This window comes from Vigna unguiculata, chromosome 7, assembly GCF_004118075.2.
Source record: "Vigna unguiculata cultivar IT97K-499-35 chromosome 7, ASM411807v1, whole genome shotgun sequence".
In the NCBI taxonomy this organism is placed as follows: domain Eukaryota; kingdom Viridiplantae; phylum Streptophyta; class Magnoliopsida; order Fabales; family Fabaceae; genus Vigna; species Vigna unguiculata.
Genome location: NC_040285.1, coordinates 26,075,892 through 26,095,157, shown reverse-complemented (window position 1 = coordinate 26,095,157; position 19,266 = coordinate 26,075,892). Strand labels below are relative to the sequence as shown.

The window sequence follows — 19,266 nt, the reverse complement described above, 5'->3', positions numbered from 1 at the left end:
ATATTTAACCCTAAATTATATTAACTTTTTCTAAAAACTCTCAACAGTTAGAAAAATGTATATAATAATTTAAATTATTCATTAGAATAAAGTATAATTTAAATAATAAAATATACCTTCCTACACCTTTTTCTATTATCTTTCAAAGAAAACATTAAATATATATAAATAATCTAATATTTTTAAAATGATAATAGCAATCAACTATTGTTATATTTAATAAGACATAATAATTATATTTAAACTACATTCCGTACTTAAATTTGTAAATAGTCTAATATTTTGAAAATAATAAAAGAAACCAAATATTATCATATCTAATAAGACATTAATTACAATTAAACTATATTTTGGACTGGCACTTTAACTGAAATATAGTTTAAAATAATACAATATTTTACCCAATTGTAGTTTGAAGAATGACGGAAGTGAGGCTAAAATGTTCATATCCGTAAACGTTTTTTTACTTAATAAATACTTAAAATTTACTTTTCTGCATAATGTCAACAATGTTTAGGTTAATCTTTCTCACCAGGCGAGTAAGAAAAACAGTGATAATTCCAATCTGAAATGAAATTTAAAATGTTACATTTTGATAAATATGATAATACATTTGAACCAAAATATGTTAATGAAAACAGCTTAAACACCAACTTCAAATGTCATAATATCATAGATAACTTAAACACCAATTTAAAATATCATTTAATCACAGTTAGATTAAAAAAACTATAACTATATCAAAATTCAAAATAGAAATAAATTTTAATTTCACTTAAAATTATTAAGACTAACTATTTCAAAATTCGATTCATGACAGAAGCAAATTCTAATTTTGAAATTATAATTATCTCGGTGGATGCAAGACTGATTGTGACTATAACATAAAAAAATAATCATTAACCCTTCATTTAATACAATTTATTTAAATTTATCTTATTACAAATATTTATATAAATAATTCAAAATATTATAAAAGTAACTTATAAAATTATAAGTATCTACTCATTTTAGCTTATTCCGATAACCAATCCAGTGCATCTTAAGGAATACTTTCAACTTATACAAAAATGATTTAACTCTATTATCTGTTCAACTAGGAGATTTAACTCTATTATCTGTTCAACTACATTGTACATAAGTGTTTACACAATTACATATAACTAAAAGCAATTATACATAGTGTTTACACAAGTACATAAAATAAGACGGCAAATGAGCCCTGATCACTGATTACAGGATTAAAGGACGTGAGCCAAACAGTAAATCTTCACGTATCTCCTAAATAACGTCAATGATGTCTATGTCGATCTTTCTCCCTTGACGAGTAAGAAGAACCGTGGTAATCCCGGTCTGTAAAATTTAAATATGTTAAGAAAATTCAATGCTAAATAAAAAACAAATGCAAAACCCCATTAATACATAATTATACCGTGTGATGAATGGCGTTTTGACTTCTCTGAATGTCCTGCACTCACTACAAAAAACTTATTTAACATAAAAACAAAAGAACACGAACACAAGAAATATGTAAAATCACCTAAGAAATATGAAAAATCACCTGAATCCTTTGCTCTCTCCCTAGAACGGTGACCCTCTCGTTCTTTGTCCGAATCCCTTCCTCGATCCCTATCTCTGGATTTTGTTCTGTCCCTGTCCCTATCTCTGTCTCTTTCCCTGTCTCTATCTCGATCCCTATCTCTATCCCTGCGTGTCTCGCCAATGACCTCAGATTTACGGTCAGGCTTGGACTTCAGCATGTGTTCCTCTTTTGCCTCTCCGTCCGTAGCCATGCCTTTCGATTCATCATCAGACCTTTTAGAATCTTTCAGCTTATCAATGGCTACCTTCACCACAGGACCCTTGCCACCCATGGATTCAATGTTAGCTTCTCCTTGGGAAGCTTTTGGCATGGATGTGTCACTATCAGCTGGTGGACTATGTTGTGGAACCTCCTACAAATTGTCAGAGATATAAAATATGTTATGACCATAACAGTATAAACAATTGTCAATAATGCAGGTTTGGACATTTGTCTCAACAGACATCTGATGCTGATATAGTGATATGGCAAATTACAGTGTAAATGTATGTGGATGAAGTGTGTATCACCTTTGGTGTTGATTGAGACTTTGATTCCAATGATTTGTTGGAGAAGGTAAAGTCCCCATCCTTGCAGACGGGTATATATTGGGCCTTTGGAAGGCTATAAAGGTGAGCCAAAACCCTGCAGACTTCATCAATCCCAGATTTCTCCCCGTCAAATGCCTTCCACCATGGTGGGTTCTCAGGAAGGGGTACTTGGAACCTACGAGCAGCAGCATATACAACTCCACAAGCCACCACCTCACTCTTAAATCGAACACACAATGTAGTTCTCAAACTGCACGAAAAAAGTGTCAGCGAACCAGAAAAAAAATAATGTTATAGTATAAAGATGGTGAATAAAAGTCATCACCGAAAATATTGGTGAATTGCAGTCAGGCAAGCGACTAGGAAAGAAACATTTTATTCCACTACCAATTATGCTTGGATTTTGGATTGAATATTTGACATACAACAATTACAAATTCCAGCAGCCTAAGGTATTAATTATACCATTCAAAATACCTGATCATATGACAACAAATGCAACCTGAATGAGTTCAATAGTTAAACAAGAATAACAAATTTTATACCGAATTGCAGACACACTATAGGCATTCCTCTGCCTAGACTCTAGTAATGTACAAATTTCTTAAAACATATGTTCATTTTTATAACAACTACTATTTTCATTTTACCTAAGCAAAAGTAAATCCATTAAACTGCACATTGCATCCAAGTACAATCACCTTAATAAAAAAGGTCCAAACTGGAATCACAGCAAAACACTGCAAAAGCAAACCTTCCAGAGTTGAACGGAACAGAAGACAGTCTAATTCAGGAATCTTGTGGAAGGGAATAAATCACAGAGAATGTATAGACAGGCACAAAAACAAACAAGCAGCAAAATAAAAATAATATCTGCAATTATGTACCTATCATTCGCCAGATTCCAAGCTTCTTGCCTTAATTCTGGAGGTGTTTCAAGGGTAGCAAGATAATTTGATATAAACTTATGAGGATGTTCAACATGACAAATGAACCCCATCTCTTTCAAAATATGTCTTTCTGTTCTGCTCAATTCCATTTTCAAATCAACATATTTCTGTTCATGAGGAAAGAAAACAGAAAACATTAAAACTATGAAATAACTAGAATTGTTGAAATGAATTTCATAGAATGTGTTTGAATCATCGGAAGTAAGTGTGGTTTTGATGCTCAAATGACTTTAAATCATCACAATAAAATGGAATTCCACTTTTCTGCAAGTTCGAGCTTTGAGGATTAGAACAAATAGTATGTATGAGAATTATATGCTAAGAAAAGTAAAAATTAGAAGCTTCTGACCTTGGAATACAAGTCTAAATGTTCCATGGGAAAGTTCTCCCTCCTGCACTCCATCCTGTGAAAAACAATAATTACTTGTCTAGCTTTTCTAGGATTTTCCTCCAGTTTTGAAGCCAACCATACACAGCTTGCAGCAACTTTCTGCAAAGAGACACTATGAGCATAATAATTCATGAAGTAGAAAACAGAGAATATAATATATCACAATATAATATATCACAAGATAATAATGACCTTGACATTGAACCGTGCAAACGACTTCTTGCAATAGAAACGATGAAATAGGACCTGCCCAGTAGCCATGACTGCCTGTGGCCTGTCTAAGAATTAAGGTAACAATATGGAACAAGCATGGAAGAAAAATGAAAATGAACACAATCAAAAGGATACAATCTGAGCAAAATGCCACTTTCTTGGACAAGATCACAGCCATAGATTCTAAGGGTGGTCTCGGTGGCTTCATCTATGCCATCTTTTCTAGAAGGTGAGTTTGCTAACTGCTCGTCTGTGAGGTAGAACGTGTCAATTGCTGTATATATCATCCCTCTTTCTTTATCCTGAGATAAGAACAAGAACAGTTTTTTTCGTGAAATTTCAAAACTCTGCTGCCAAAACTTTAAAGTGAATCAAGAAGCTAACAAGATAGGAACATTACACTATTAGTGATGATTTTTAAATTTAGACTTGTCATTAATCGTGCCCATAGACAATAAGTGATAGGTCTAATATTTAATTTTAAAGAAGTAGCATGCAATAATGAGAACATTATTAACTGCTCATCAAAAACATGTCCATAACTAACAATAATATTCTGAAATCTAATACTCCCCCTATACATCTAATATTCTGAAGTACCGTAGTAATGGATATGTAATTGAAATGTTAACTTTGGACAGCCAGTCCAATTCTGTTTTACTAAAGAAGAAATGTCACTGATAATACCATCCCTAAGACATATAACATAATCGAAAAGCCAAAACCAAAATTATGTTACAGACAATATATCCACAACCCAACTAGATCAAAGAAAGAGCAAGGATTAACTAATTAATTGCCCAACAATACAGTAAGTGTACTAGATTGGCTTTTAAAAGAATATTTTGGCATAAAAAATACTTCTAAATTTTTTAGAAAACAGGGTAGGAATTATGGTTTTTCTTTATTAGTGGGAAAGAAAAATCGAAAAAAATAGAATCTTTGAATATCTCAGGGTTTGGATGGAATTGTATTATGGGAGTAATATTTATATATCCTAATAAAAATTTATATGAAATCTATTTATATGAAATCTATCAAAGTCCATCTCAAGAAACAAGAAACATTGGAATTTGTATATTTTTTAGACTTGTATGGTCGGTAAAAAATCTCAATTGAATGTATTCTTATCCAGAAAAAGTGTTTCAAGATTCTTAGAAATCCTACTCCAATACATCCCTTGCGCTTATTTACACTATAAACTTCTGACATTGAGGAACTACATTCGTTATGACTATGTCTTAAGACTGAAGTATGCTACCTTAACAACTCTATTGGCAGCAATTTCGCAGTCGCAGAAATAAGAAAGAAAAAACAAAAATAAAGATCAGTTTTGTTCTCTTGAGCAGCCGAGCATTCATACGCTGAAACCCTTAATACCTCGTTGCAGGCAAATCAAGTGTAAATATTCTAATAAATGAAAAAGAATATTGAAAAAAACGAAGCCAGATTTTATCAATTGGTGGGAGAGGAAACGGTAACACGTAATTTCAATTGAATAATTGTTAATTCCAAATTCAAAGAGCACAGGGGTTCCAATAGGAAAGTTCCACCGGAAGAACATCCATGATTGTTTTGATCCTATGCAGAGTAGCATATAATATTTGCATAATACTACTCAGTCATACCCCCGAAACACCACCCCATTCAAATTGAGTACACTGTGCTAGCATTACTAAGAAACAAAAAGGGGGAAAAGGGAGAACAACAAGAAAATTTAGGTGAGTTTTAAAACAAAGGTTGTGCAGAAGGTGCGTATGAAAGAATGCGAAATGAAAGTAAGAGTAGTAAATACCTTTCGACTCAAAAAAGGATAACAGAACACGCAGCGCGAAACAGGAAACAGCGCAAAGCCAAACACCGCACAGCAAAGACAACGAGAACAGGTAGCGGAGGGAAGGGGACTCGTGAAAACAAAACCTCTGATTCTGTGCTACATTTTCTTATTTTATTTTAGCAGATCCCAATCGGCCCATTAGACTGGACCTAAATCTTATTTATTCTATGCAAGCCCAATCTTATCTTGTTTTCGGTCTGCTTTAGTGAGTCTTAATTAAGTCGATTTCCAATTGTCAATTTTATATTTATTTATGATATTTAAAAGTAATATAACTTATAATTTGATTTAAATAATGATAATAATGATAATAATTTAAAATAAATACATTTCAAACAAAATTTAAAAATCAAAGATGATAATATGTTCATAATAGCAAAATTATATTTATTCAACTAACTTCTAATATGTCTGCAAGGTTTGATCATTATAACTATGCTTGAATATTTATTACTTTTTTAAATTTTAAATAAAAAATAAAGTAGACTTACTGTGAATATCTGATTATATTTTTATTTCAATAAAAATAAAAATAAATTATATGAATAAACCTTGTTTTTCTTCTATTGCATAGGTCGTTGAACCCAAACGAAAGGAAAATAAATAAATTTGTTAATGATGCACACCCAAAGGATAATTTTTGTGACGAGTTAAAATCTATGATCAAAACACTAAACTGTCCAACGATGTAAGAATCGTAAAAATTGGTCTAACATAAGGGAATTAGTAAAGGTTGAAAAAATAATGAAAAAATTAGTTCATGGTAGATTAACTAAAAAGTTCTGTCGAAAAACATTTCAAAACACAGTACAGTGTAAAAAATCACTAAATTATTATTATTTTAAATCTAATCTCATCATTTTCGAAACTTATATTACATCCAAAAATTATTATATAATAAACATCTTATTTCTATCATGTGTATTTGATCGTCAATATTTAAAAAAAAAAAAAATATTTGTTCTTACCTGGATGAATAATCTCCGAAGTAAACTATGACACTCTTCAGAATCGAACTTTTATCTCCTCGTGAAAAGGCTTCGACTATTGAAATAGAACAAATGTTGTATATGAGAAATATTTGATCAAAATTGCATAAGAATTTTATACGAGAATTTAGTGTCTACTTTTTGTGATAGAATACCATATTTATAGGTTCTTTACGTCTCGAAGATAATTAAATATTATGTTCTAAAAATATTATATAATCAAGTCACAATATTATATATATATATATACATATATATATATATATATATTAAATAATTAATTATAATATCATAATATTTTGAAATAAATTAATAATAAATATTTTTGATATATTTCATGATATCTTGAATATTTACTATTTTTAAATTTTAAATAAAAACTAAAGTAAACTTACTATGAATGTCAAATTTTAATTTTACTTCAATAAAAATAATTAAAAGTAATAACAAATTATATAAATAAACATATGTTTCCTTCTACTATAAAAGTAGTTGGAACCAAAAGAAAGAAAATAAATAAATTTGTTAATGATGCACACCCAAATGATTGTGGAATAGAAAAAATTAATCTAAACTTATCCTTATCGAAACTTATATTTATAAATTATTATTAATAAACATTTTATTCTTATAATGTGTATTTGATTGTCAATATTTTTAAAAATATATTTGTTGTCACTAAAATGATAAGTTTGGAAGTAAAATATGTGAATTGTAAGAGGCGAACTTTTACCTTATTGTTTAAAGACTTTGAGATCCGAAAAAAAATATATATATATATATATATATATATATATATATATATATATTTTACAGATAATCTATTATTATATCAAAATATATTTGAGTTACAGTAGAATTTGTTAATAATTATTATATCATAAGATATTAATTATAAATATTTGATAATATCTTAGGAATATATACAATATTTTTTTAATTATTAAAATGATAAAGTTATGATATTATCTTTATTACGAAAAAGTTAGGAAGGTGAATTGAGTTTGTGAATGTATCGAAATGACTAATTTGACAATAATTTATGAGTGAGATTGTTTTAGTAGAATGCATATGAAAGGATGAAGCACATTATGAGTGAGGAATGGACTAATGAATGATGTGTCATTTTCCTTTGAATCTGGACTTGACCTGGTCGTAGCATAAGTTAAGTTAGCTAATGCGTCATTTTTTGAACGAGGATTTGACCTGGTCATGACCCAAGTGTGTGAGTGTTATGTACTAAAAGGGATTAACTAATATAATTAAAAAGGATTGGGTGGAGAGGGAAAAAATGAAAAGGAAGAAGAAGGAGAAGGAGAAGGAGAAGAAGAAGAAAAAAAGTGAATTATTAATGTGGGTGGAATCTTGATTAGTGGTAGACAGTAGAGTGCAGCATTTAGTAGTTGACACTTGACAGAATTATTATGATGCCAAAATTGTGGAAGTGGAATTCCGAACGCAAACAAACGGGGATGTCTGTCTTCAAGTGCCACGTCACGTTCCAGGAACTGATTCACCCTCTTTTTTGTCTCTCCCCTTCTTTCCATTTTTATCACACATTTCAATTTCACGACCCAAAACAAAAACCAGTAATTGGAGAAAACGATTCGCCACTGGGCCCCACCCAATAGTTCTATTTGGGCCTTCCCCTCCTCCCATTGGCCCTTCCCTCCCTGTATCCCTGTGCCACTTTAGCATTTTCTACAGTGCGCACCGTTTCTTATCCTTCACCATTCCTATTCCTATTCCTCTTTCTCTGCCACTCACCAACTTAACTCTCTACTCAACTCATCACCCTGCAATCCCCACACTCATCATAAATTAACAAACAAACAACCCTTTTTCCTCGATCTCACACAACGCGATTCCCCTGCTTTATGGATTTCCCTCCTCCACGCCTTTTCTGATTCTCAACTCACCAACCGCAAGCGGATCTGTAATCGGAATACAGGATCCTTTCAATGGCTGGGACTAACGAACTCAACGCCAACGATTCTAAGGTACGCGCCTTCTCTCGCTTATCTTTCCGATTCCCTATTTTTCTCATACAATTTCCAATTCTTCAACCGTACGCTCTTTCCTGATGCCAATCTTTCTTCTTTCGCTCCTGATTCATTGTCTTTGTGTTTTCTTTTGTTCTGTTTTTCTTTTTCTGTTTACTGTGTGCTGTGGTTTTTATTTTTTGTATTCTTTTGGATGCACAGCTCTAATAAAATGATAATCACTCTCGTATGGCTGATTATTCGTCATCGCTTTGGTTCTTGAGTTGGACTTGTTTTGGTTTCGTGGAAGAGTAGGTTACGCTTTGTTCTGTTTGTATAATAGTTTCCGGTTTTGGTTGGATCAGTTCCTTGTTTCACCTAACGCGGTTTCACTGCTTAGGGTTTGTCATTCAATGTGCTGATTTGGGGAGTTAGACTCATCAGTTTTCCCAAAATTATGGGGTTTATTGGATTTATTGTCCGTATCTAATTATCCTCAGTTTGAATTATTATTATTATTTTCTTCTTCTTATTATTGTTATTATCTTTTTTTTAAATGAAAATAAAATTGGTGTAGATGGTGGTTCCACTGAATATGTGGGTTCTGATATCAAATTTCAAGTTGGCATACAATCTTCTTCGTCGTCCGGATGGCACTTTCAACCGGGACTTAGCAGAGTTCCTTGATCGGAAAGTTCCGGCGAATGCGAACCCCGTGGATGGAGTGTTCTCTTTTGATGTCATTGTTGACCGTGAAACCAATCTCCTGACGCGAATTTATCGTCCTGCTGAGGGAGAAGAGCGTCCAGTGAGCATTCTTGAGCTTGAGAAACCTGTGAGCTCTGAGGTTGTTCCTGTCATAATATTCTTCCACGGTGGAAGTTTTGCTCATTCTTCGGCCAATAGTGCCATATACGATACGCTATGCCGTCGTCTGGTGGGTATCTGTAAGGCCGTTGTGGTGTCTGTGAACTATAGGCGTGCACCTGAGAACAGGTATCCCTGTGCTTACGATGATGGGTGGACAGCTGTTAAGTGGGTTAGCTCTAGATCTTGGCTTCAGAGTAGGAAAGATAAGAAAGTTCATATCTACATGGCTGGGGATAGCTCGGGTGGGAACATTGTGCACCATGTTGCCCTCAAAGCTGTGGAGTCCGGAATTGAAGTGTTTGGGAATGTTCTGCTCAACCCATTGTTTGGTGGGCAGGAAAGAACCGAGTCGGAGAAGCGTTTAGATGGGAGATATTTTGTAAGAGTGAAGGATCGAGACTGGTATTGGAGGGCTTTTCTTCCTGAAGGGGAAGATAGAGACCATCCTGCATGTAACCCTTTTGGGCCAAAGGGGCAAAGCCTCGAAGGGACTGTCTTTCCCAAGAGCCTTGTAGTGGTTGCTGGTTTAGACCTTGTTCAGGACTGGCAACTGGGTTATGCCAAAGGACTTGAGAAGGCTGGCCAGGAAGTGAAATTGCTATTCCTGGAGCAAGCAACCATTGGGTTTTACTTGCTGCTAAATAATGAGCACTTCTCTCCTGTTATGGACGAGATAAAATATTTTGTCAGCCCTGACTGTTGATAGGCTTAACTTTTGCTATAATACATTAGTGGACGTTAGAAGATTGTGTAGAAAATAGGTATGCTACTAAACTTTTTTTCTTTTTACCTTTTGGGTTCTTTACTGTAGGACTCTGCTCCCGTGATTAGGTACTTGTATGCTACTAAATGTGTGGTGAGATGGGTGTAATCAGCATATAGCTGTGATGTTTTTCCGAAGCACATAATCAGGAAATTGGGTGCTGCGGATAGGTGAAAGGGTTTTAGGAGAAGGGGAGCTCTGGCCATGTTTATGGGAACCACTAAAGTTGTGATTACCCACTCTGACTTCCAGCCAAAAAGGAGAGGAAGGCGTGTTATTCTATTTCCGGGCGTGACCTTGATGCCAATCGGTGGGGCTTGTCGTTGTCTGGCAAGTGTTATATATAACTAATTTTGGAACTCGGATAGGAAAATATGAATGATATGTTGGTGCTGTTAGGTTATTTGCATCTATGCTATCTTCATATGAGTGTTTGTTTCAAGACTGTTCACTTTTTCTCTATATAGCTAATTTTACATTCCTATGTCTTTGGGTTGTCCTTGTTTGACCATGGACACTCCTTGCAAATGTAAATGGATGTCTTTTCGACGCAATGTTAGGGCTTGTATTATGTTTGCTTCTGTATATATAGACATTTTTCAGTTTTTTTTTTATGCATTATGAGTCAAAATTTCTGCTTCCATGTGCTTTTGTCTGTGAATTTTCCTTTATTAACCATCATACACTAATGTCCGTCTCATATGGTTTCTGCAACTAATTTTCCCTTGACCAGGCAGAATAAATGGTCTTTGTAGCATGTTTGGCCGAGATAAATGTTGAAAATAATAATTAATTAAAACTTTTGTGAAAGAAATTATGAAATTAAAGAATTGTTTTTTAAACTAAACTGAATTTCCATGAGGAGTAATTTTGAAGCATTGATGGCAGAAGATATTATAATTGTCTCTTTTGGAAAGTTAAAGGCCCACAGAAACGTGTTACCACTCGAGTTTTGGTTCTCCTTTCTTTAGAGTACCCCACAGGCCCAGGTTTTCCTTTCGTGACTTTATTATGTACAGAGCAGGCAGTATTAGAATATCGCCCAAGAGGCACTCGTGTGCAGTGCCAATAATTATAATTTTTTCTTATTCTTCGTTTTTGAAAAATTCTTTTTTTAATTTATGTCTCTATATATAAAGAAACAAAATAAATAAAATGCTTATATATACACTAACTGAAATAAATAACATATAAGAGAGATTGTATGATTGAGATACTTAAAGCTAAATTCAAAAGACAGTTGAGTTCTGTTATCTACACTAGCTTTTATAAATTATATTTATTTGTAATTTGCACACTTCTATTTAGAAATTATTGGTTGATGATTGACGAATGTTGTTGGAACAGGACAAACTAATATATAAAATTAATAATTATCAATGTTATTTGTTGTTAATTTACTTTTTACCTGTCATTGAAAATATTGTTTTGAAATTACTTTATTTATTCACTATTGCTGTAAATGTTTTATATTCATAAAAAATTTTAAATAAAAATTCACAAATTTGTCACCCCAATCTAAAATAAAGAAATAGCTAGCATTAAATTATTATAATATATCAAATTTAAGGTAATAGGAAGCATGTGCTTGTTAATAAAAAATAATGTTTTTTTTTTTACAAATTTCAATTCAACTAAGTTGTATTTCATTAATATTTTAAGTCTATGCACTGTACTCGCAAGTTTATAAACAGTTAGCTGATAAATTTGTTTGATTTAAATTGAATTAATTTTTGGTATTTGTTATAAGTACAAGTATAGATTAAATTTAGAAATATTTCAAATTTTGAATTATTAGTTTAAATAGAGTAATTGATTTTTTATATGCAACATTAAATATTTTAAAAATTCAAAATTCAAATGTAAAATTTATGAAATCATAATATTTAATTTGAAATTTATAATAGTTCAATATATAAGTATTGATACTTTTTACATCAATATTTATAGCGAAAAGATAGATAGAAGAAAAAAGAGTGAGGGGGAAGGGAGATAGAAATGGAGTGCGGAAAGTAGAGGGAGAACAAAGAGAGAAATTGGGAGAGAGGGTAGAAAATAGAATAAATAAATAGTAAGTTAGAAATGTGAGAAAAAAAAATAGCATGAACATTTCTGAGCTATTGTATTTTTTCAAGTTTACAATTTAAAGTAATAAAATTACTTTCATAATTTAAAATTTTAATTTCTTTAAAAAACTTCTACTTCACCAATACTTTCATTATGAAGTATTTGAAGTTAAGAAAAATATTCTCTTAAAATTCATTACCAAAAAAGAGTAAATAAGAAGCAAAATTCATAATTTTTAATACCCTTAATTCAAAGTAAAAAATACATTTAATTACTCCTGTGTTTTTATAATTATAATTATTCTCTTTTCATCTTTCTGTATCAATTATCTTTTAAATTATAATATTGATACCAATAATCATTTTAAAATTAAAAAAATCATGAATAATTTGGTTAATAAATAACAATTGTTACTATTTGAACCAATCAATCTTGTTCTTTATAAAAAAAGAGAATATATATATATATATATATATATATATATAACTGGTTACATAATTAATATAATATATAATATATAATATATATGTTATGTTTATATATATAAATAAATTATAATAATAAATAATAATATAGATTTATATATTTATAATAATTAATATAATAATATATAATAATAATTATTATTATTAATAACGTATATATAATAAATATATAATATAATAATTATTAATAATATATGTATATAATAATTAATAATAATAATAATATAAAAATATAAATATGTATAATAATTAATAATAACTAGTGTAAACACAGGCGCTATCGCGCCTGTGTGTACACATTTTTTGAATTATATTAAGAATTGATGATATTGTAATGTTATTAATTTAATAAACAAAATAAAAGTATATTTATAAAAAATAAAATAAAATGTACGAAGAAAATAAGAGAAAAATAACTATTGATGAATAGTAAGAGAAAAAAAGAAAAAAGAGATAAGTAAATAATTTTATAGAAACTTATAAAAATAACCGTTAATTTTTAAAAATTTAATAAATAATTAGATTATAAAGGGTAAAGTTGGAATTATGAAATGTGGACACAAAAGAGGGAATCCCCTTTATATATAGTTATAGATTGTAATGTTATTAATTTAATAAACAAAATAAAAGTATATTTATAAAAAATAAAATAAAATGTACGAAGAAAATAAGAGAAAAATAACTATTGATGAATAGTAAGAGAAAAAAAGAAAAAAGAGATAAGTAAATAATTTTATAAAAACTTATAAAAATAACCGTTAATTTTTAAAAATTTAATAAATAATTAAATTATAAAGGGTAAAGTTGGAATTATGAAATGTGGACACAAAAGAGGGAATCCCTTTATATATAGTTATAGATTAAAACATTGTTAAGTTTTAATATTTTTAACTTCTTCGATAATCATTTTATTTTATTTTTACCAATATTTTGATAATTTTTAAATTCTATCTACTAAAAAAATTTAATTTATCAGTCAAAACATTAATTAACTTTCACAGAATTTATTTTAAAATCAACTCACTTTGTTATCTGAATTTATTAAAAGCGGAAATCCATCTTCTGAATAGAAAACAAAACAATTGAGTTTCACTTTTTTTTGTTTAAATTGAAGAAGAGAGAAAGTCTTAAAAAACAATAATTAAAAAATTAGTTTCGAAAATATTTTCTTAGAAATAGATTTACTTTAAAAAAATAATTATATAAAAAGTAATTATTTAAAAGAATAATGAAGGAATAAAAAAAGGTAAAAGCATTTTGTATTTTAATTTCTGTTGCAAGTAAACATCATTTATTTCATGATGTAGGTGAAGAACAGTCACAATCAATTAGGACACTTACAAGTTAGTACACTTAAAAGAAATTATAACATTAGTGCACAATAGTTTTTTACTTAATAATAATTATTCAACATAAAATTTTCTTTTAAATGTTTTCAAATGTATAAATTTAAAAAATAATTAAAAGTATTTCATATAATTTAAATTAATGAATTATGAAAAATAAACATAATTAAAATATTTATAAATATAATATTTGTTTTATAAATAACTACTCAAAAAGAAAAAAAAATTCTCTTATAAAGAATACTTTCCTAAATGATGTCCATATTATATAATAATTTTAATAACAGTATTTTTGATTAAAAATAAATTTTTAAATTATATAAACAAGAAACTGAATATTGACTTAGAAATGTTATTTTTACACATTTACACATACTTAAAAGGAAATTCCTGAATTTTTACGTGACAATGAAACACATTGCTAAACGGCGGATTAAGTATATTTTTAGTTCTTAAACTTCGGTCAAAAATTAAAATTTGTAAATTAATATAGTCTTTTTAATCTAATTAGATTGACTGTTTTCAATATGTGGAATGTGTTTCATGTTAATATTGAAGTTGTTTACGTCGTTTAACACATTCTCAACTCAATATTTACTGAGAAATACGTTTGAAGCCTAAGAAAAAAGTTAACAAAATTGATTTTCAACATGTGAAATGTATTTCATATTAATATTAAAGTTATTTACGCCGTTTAACACATTCTACACTCAATATTTATTGAGAAATGCGTTCGAAACCTAAAAGAAAGTTAACAAAATTGGGTTAAAAGAACTATACTCATTCATTTTTAAAGTTTAGGACCAAAATTTATCAAAGTTTTGACCAAAGACGAATTCTAATTTTGAATTAAAGTTCAAGACTAAAAACATACTTAACCCTTAGTTTAACTATCGAGTTGATACAGTTTTTTTTTCTTAAAAATAAGTAGACAAATTAAGCTACAAAAATAATACTGTAATTTATTCTCCACATGTCACAAAACTTAATTACAGTTCCCAAATGTTTTGAAAATATAATATCTTGTGCTTAGCAATTATAGAAACACAATAAACGAAAACAAATATTATAATTTGTGCTTGTGTTCTTAAGTAAAGCCATAATTACAAACACAGAAGTTAAGAAATTATATTAAGCACAAAAAACACATGCAAAAATTAACAAAATATTTTGCTTAGTTAATCCAAAACACGTACACCATTTACGTGCCAAGAACATTACAGCAAACAAAATATTGTACTATATAATAAGGATCAAATTTTATAAAGATCAAGACATACATATTCTGCTAAGTAAAGAAGGGCATCTTGATCATATTAAAAAAAAGTAAGATATAAAGTTACTCATCTAAAAAGTTAATAGGATAGGGATTCAACGTCCTCTAGCAACATAAGCAACTAAGGCAGCAGCAAAAATTGTAGTTGCAGAAGATAACACAGTCCACATGTTCTTACTTTTGTGTGCCTCCACCACAGACTTGTTCAATGAAACCACTTTCTGCTTCATTTCATCCAGCATCTCCTCTTTGCTTTCAAATGCCTTCTTTATCTTTTCAACTTCCTCAACAGCTATTTCTTCCATTTCTTCAACATTCTTACCATTCGCCACCACTTCCTCTTCAATACCCTTCTGTTGAGAAACGAGTGTAGCGGTATGCTTCAACAGTGCAAGGGCCTTGTTCCAATTTTTGCACCAAACATCAACCTTACCACTCAATTCCTCAACTTCCTTTCTTGCTTCCAAAAGCTTACTCTGCAATGCATCATTTTCCTTTCTCAAAACACTCACATTGCCCTCTAGCTTCTTTTCATTCTCAACCAGCTTATCCCTATCATTTCTCAATTGTCCCAAATCAGCTTCTCTCTTCACAACCGTTTCCTTCAATTTTGAAATTAGCAGCTCCAACTTCTCCACTCTCTTCCTCTCCTCATCAAAACCTTTCTTCATGTTTCCCTTCTCAACCCTCTCTTTCTCCACAGCATTTCTATAACTCTCAACTTCTGAAAGCAACTGCTTGTTTTCCGTTTCAAACTTCGTGTAAGACTTCTTCAAGTCACTGATTTTTTCTCTCAACTGAACAATTTCACTTTCCAGATTAACCTTCACCTCCTCTATTTCACCTTTGACTCTAACAGCTGCATCAACCTCACGCTGCTTATCCTCCGACTCCTTCTTGTGAGACTCCTTCAATTCACTGATTTTTTGTCGCAACTGAACAATTTCACTTTCCAGATTAACCTTCACCTCCTCTATTTCACCTTTGACTCTAACAGCTGCATCAACCTCATGCTGCTTATCCTCCAACTCCTCATTGTAAGACTTCCTCAATTCATTGATTTTTTGTCTCAACTCAACAATTTCACTTTCCAGATTAACCTTCACCTGCTCTATTTCACCTTTGACTCTAAAGGCTGCATCAATCTCATGCTGCTTATCCTCCAACTCCTTCATGTAAGACTCCTGCAATTCATTGATTTTTTCTCTCAATCCAACGATTTCACTTTCCAGATTAACCTTCGCCTCCTCTATTTCACCTTTGACTCTAACAGTTTCATCAACCTTATGCTGCTTATCCTCCAACTCCTTCATAGCCACATTCAAACTCTTACGAACACCGGCATTCTCCTCTGTCAACATCTCAACGACCTTTTCAATCTCCTTCTTCTCCTGGTGCAACGAAATGTTCTCCTTCTTCATCTCCTCCACCCTCTGCGTCGCAAGACCAAGTTTATTGCCCACACCATCAAGTCTGACACGCGTGCTCTCCTCTTGCATCTTCAAACACTCGTTGACTCGTGTCAACTCCTCTTCAAGACCACCGATTTTCTGCTTCTGATTTTCGCTTACCTTCAAAAACTCATCCTTCTCCCTTCTCACCGCTTCAATCTCCTCCTTCAACGTTTCAACAGCCAAAAGCGACTCTCGAGAGCTCTTCAGCGCCGAATCTCGTTCCGTTTTCAACTCCGCAACGTCTCTCTGTTTCTGCGACAACAGTTTTTCACCTTCCACCCTACTCTTCTCCGCTTCTCCTCTAAGCTTCACCTCCCTCTCTACATTCTCCCCCAAAACCTTCGTCTGGTAGACGAGTCTGTCTCTCTCTTTCACGAGAACACCGGTCTCGTTCCGGAACCGCACAGCGAGGCTTTCCAGTTGACGATTGAGACCTTCAACCTCGCGGTCCTTCTCTCCGAGGAGCATATCGAAGCAGAGGTTCATCTCCTTGACCTGACTGTCCACGAAAACCGAAGCGACGACGTTTTCGATGTGGAAGGCAGCGAGAATGTCGTTGTAGGAGACGGCGGAGCGGCGTATCTCTGACTGGAGAGAGTCAATCTGCTGGCGGCGCTCAGTGGTCTCCTTGAGAAGTTTGCCATTGAGGTTTCTAAGGCTCTGAATCTGTTGCAGAGAGGAATCATCGGTTAGGGTAGCCATTGGAATGGTTTGTGCTTCGATTTGTGAGTGTTTAGGGTCTTGAGAATTAGATGAGTGCGACACTTTCTTTTTGGCCATATTGAGAGGTTGAAGAAAAGGGGTTATCTAGGGTTTTTGTCTCGTTATCTTGTTACGGCACAGGATGTGGTGTTAGGAAGGATATATATAGTGTGGTTTCAAACAATACCACAGAATGCGAGGTAGAGGGATAGTGTGTGTTTGTCTGTTGGCTTTTCGAATTCAAATTTTGGGCCACAACCCACCCCACCATCTCTAACCGCTTCTTCTATCCCTTCGCTCTCCACACTTTTCTTTTCACAAAATTAAAATAAAAAAAATTCAAAAATAATAACTAATTTATTTATTTCTATATATTTGTTATGGTGTAGAAATAAAATATTGTAATGTAAAAAATCTTATAGGTACACTATTTCATTAAAGTGCTTCGAGAGAACTTTTAAACTACAGTTGAAAAGAAATGTTAGTTTTTTTAATTAAGTGTCATTGAGAAGCAATATTCATCCTCCGTATTAATTAGCAACTAATCAATTGATTAGGCCTTTGTGATAATCATGATTGGTGCAACATCAAAGTTTTGGGATTTGGAAGGGACTTGAGAGATGAATAAATTTAGAAATTAGAAAGGTAAGCATTGATCGATTGTTAATGTTGGGATAAATTTGAACTCTAAAAAACCATTATTTTAGATAAAAAAATTTATTGTATTCATTAAATTTATATTAAAGATCCTTAAATATCATATAGAAAGGTCTTCGGTCTTGCTATATTTTAGGAATAAATATTACTCTTTCCATTTTTTTAATCAATAAACCTTATTAGCCTTAATACAATATTTATAACATTTTCTTGTTTATCATTTTTAAAATTTTACGATATATGTAAACTTATTAAAAGTAAGTGAATAGTAGATATAGTATCTTAAACTTTAAAAATCACTCTTAAATATAAACAAAAAAATTTCAAAAGTTTAACGGTTAATAAATAAAGAACGAAGGAGTAATCTCTAAGCTTTTAAAATAGGATTTTGCTAATCAGTATTTTTAGACACTGGTTAAGGATAGTTAATATATACCGAATTCTACAAAAGTACATAATTAAATGTGATATTAACTAAAATTTGACCTAACAACTAATAATGCAATTTTATTTTAATTAAAAGATTAAAATGTCCATAAATGTTGTACATGTGTGTTTAATATTTTATTTAATACTCATCAATAAAAATTAAAAAACAATTAAATAATTAAATAAATATATTTTAATGTTGTTAAAAATTAAATATAATTAAACATAAGAAAATTTAAATTAATAGAAAAATCAGAAAAAAATAATGTTGAACATCTAAAATTATCAAAAAATTACTGTATAAAAATTAAAAGGGTATTTTTGTCTTTAAAAAATTTGTAATATGCATTTATACTCTTTTAATTAATATATTTAATTATTTTAGTTTTAAATGTAAAAATAATAGTACCAATATACATTAATGATTTCTTAACCAGTGTCCTTAAGACAATGGTTAATATTCTCCTTTAAAATATATTTAAATCTTATTTATTGTAATAAATGTTTTAAAATACATATAGTTGAGATCAAACGTGTTCATATTGAGATGGTCAATAGAAGAATGTAGGAGTCTCCAACTATCTCTTTCAACAAATCCTTTTCTCTTCTTATTAGTTTTATATCTAAACTAATTTAGAATTTGGTTTATCCTAATCTGAATTTTAAAAATAAACACATGTTTTTGTGCATACTTAAAATAATAATAAAAAAACAAATAGTTG

At 30.8% G+C, this 19,266-nt stretch overlaps 3 protein-coding genes across 5 annotated transcripts; 1 reads left to right on the top strand and 2 right to left on the bottom strand.

Moving 5' to 3' along the window:
• Positions 1-1,042: 1,042 nt before the first annotated feature.
• Positions 1,043-5,638, bottom strand: LOC114189683 (cyclin-L1-1-like). 2 transcript variants are annotated; one of them, XM_028078318.1, is made up of 9 exons: positions 5,483-5,638; positions 3,823-3,989; positions 3,667-3,748; positions 3,433-3,573; positions 3,021-3,190; positions 2,113-2,383; positions 1,562-1,955; positions 1,433-1,468; positions 1,043-1,353 (listed from the first exon to the last, which is right to left on the bottom strand). In XM_028078318.1, the coding sequence occupies exons 2-9, from the start codon at positions 3,972-3,974 to the stop codon at positions 1,292-1,294; spliced, it is 1,308 nt and encodes a 435-aa protein (XP_027934119.1). In that variant the 5' UTR covers positions 3,975-3,989; positions 5,483-5,638; the 3' UTR covers positions 1,043-1,291. The 2 variants fall into 2 exon arrangements, with proteins under 2 accessions (XP_027934119.1, XP_027934120.1); XM_028078319.1 differs by having other exon boundaries at positions 1,433-1,477; positions 5,483-5,618.
• Positions 5,639-8,140: 2,502 nt separating this feature from the next.
• On the top strand, positions 8,141-10,742 carry LOC114192328 (gibberellin receptor GID1C). 2 transcript variants are annotated; one of them, XM_028082019.1, is made up of 3 exons: positions 8,141-8,513; positions 8,718-8,806; positions 9,073-10,742. In XM_028082019.1, exon 3 carries the CDS (start codon positions 9,073-9,075, stop codon positions 10,066-10,068), a length of 996 nt encoding a protein of 331 aa, XP_027937820.1. In that variant the 5' UTR covers positions 8,141-8,513; positions 8,718-8,806; the 3' UTR covers positions 10,069-10,742. The 2 variants fall into 2 exon arrangements, with proteins under 2 accessions (XP_027937820.1, XP_027937819.1); XM_028082018.1 differs by lacking the exon at positions 8,718-8,806 and having other exon boundaries at positions 8,156-8,513.
• A 4,452-nt stretch (positions 10,743-15,194) lies between these two features.
• On the bottom strand, positions 15,195-17,615 carry LOC114192326 (myosin-7). The gene has a single exon (XM_028082016.1). The coding sequence runs from the start codon at positions 17,534-17,536 to the stop codon at positions 15,398-15,400; it is 2,139 nt and encodes a 712-aa protein (XP_027937817.1). The 5' UTR covers positions 17,537-17,615; the 3' UTR covers positions 15,195-15,397.
• Between the last annotated feature and the right edge of the window lie 1,651 nt (positions 17,616-19,266).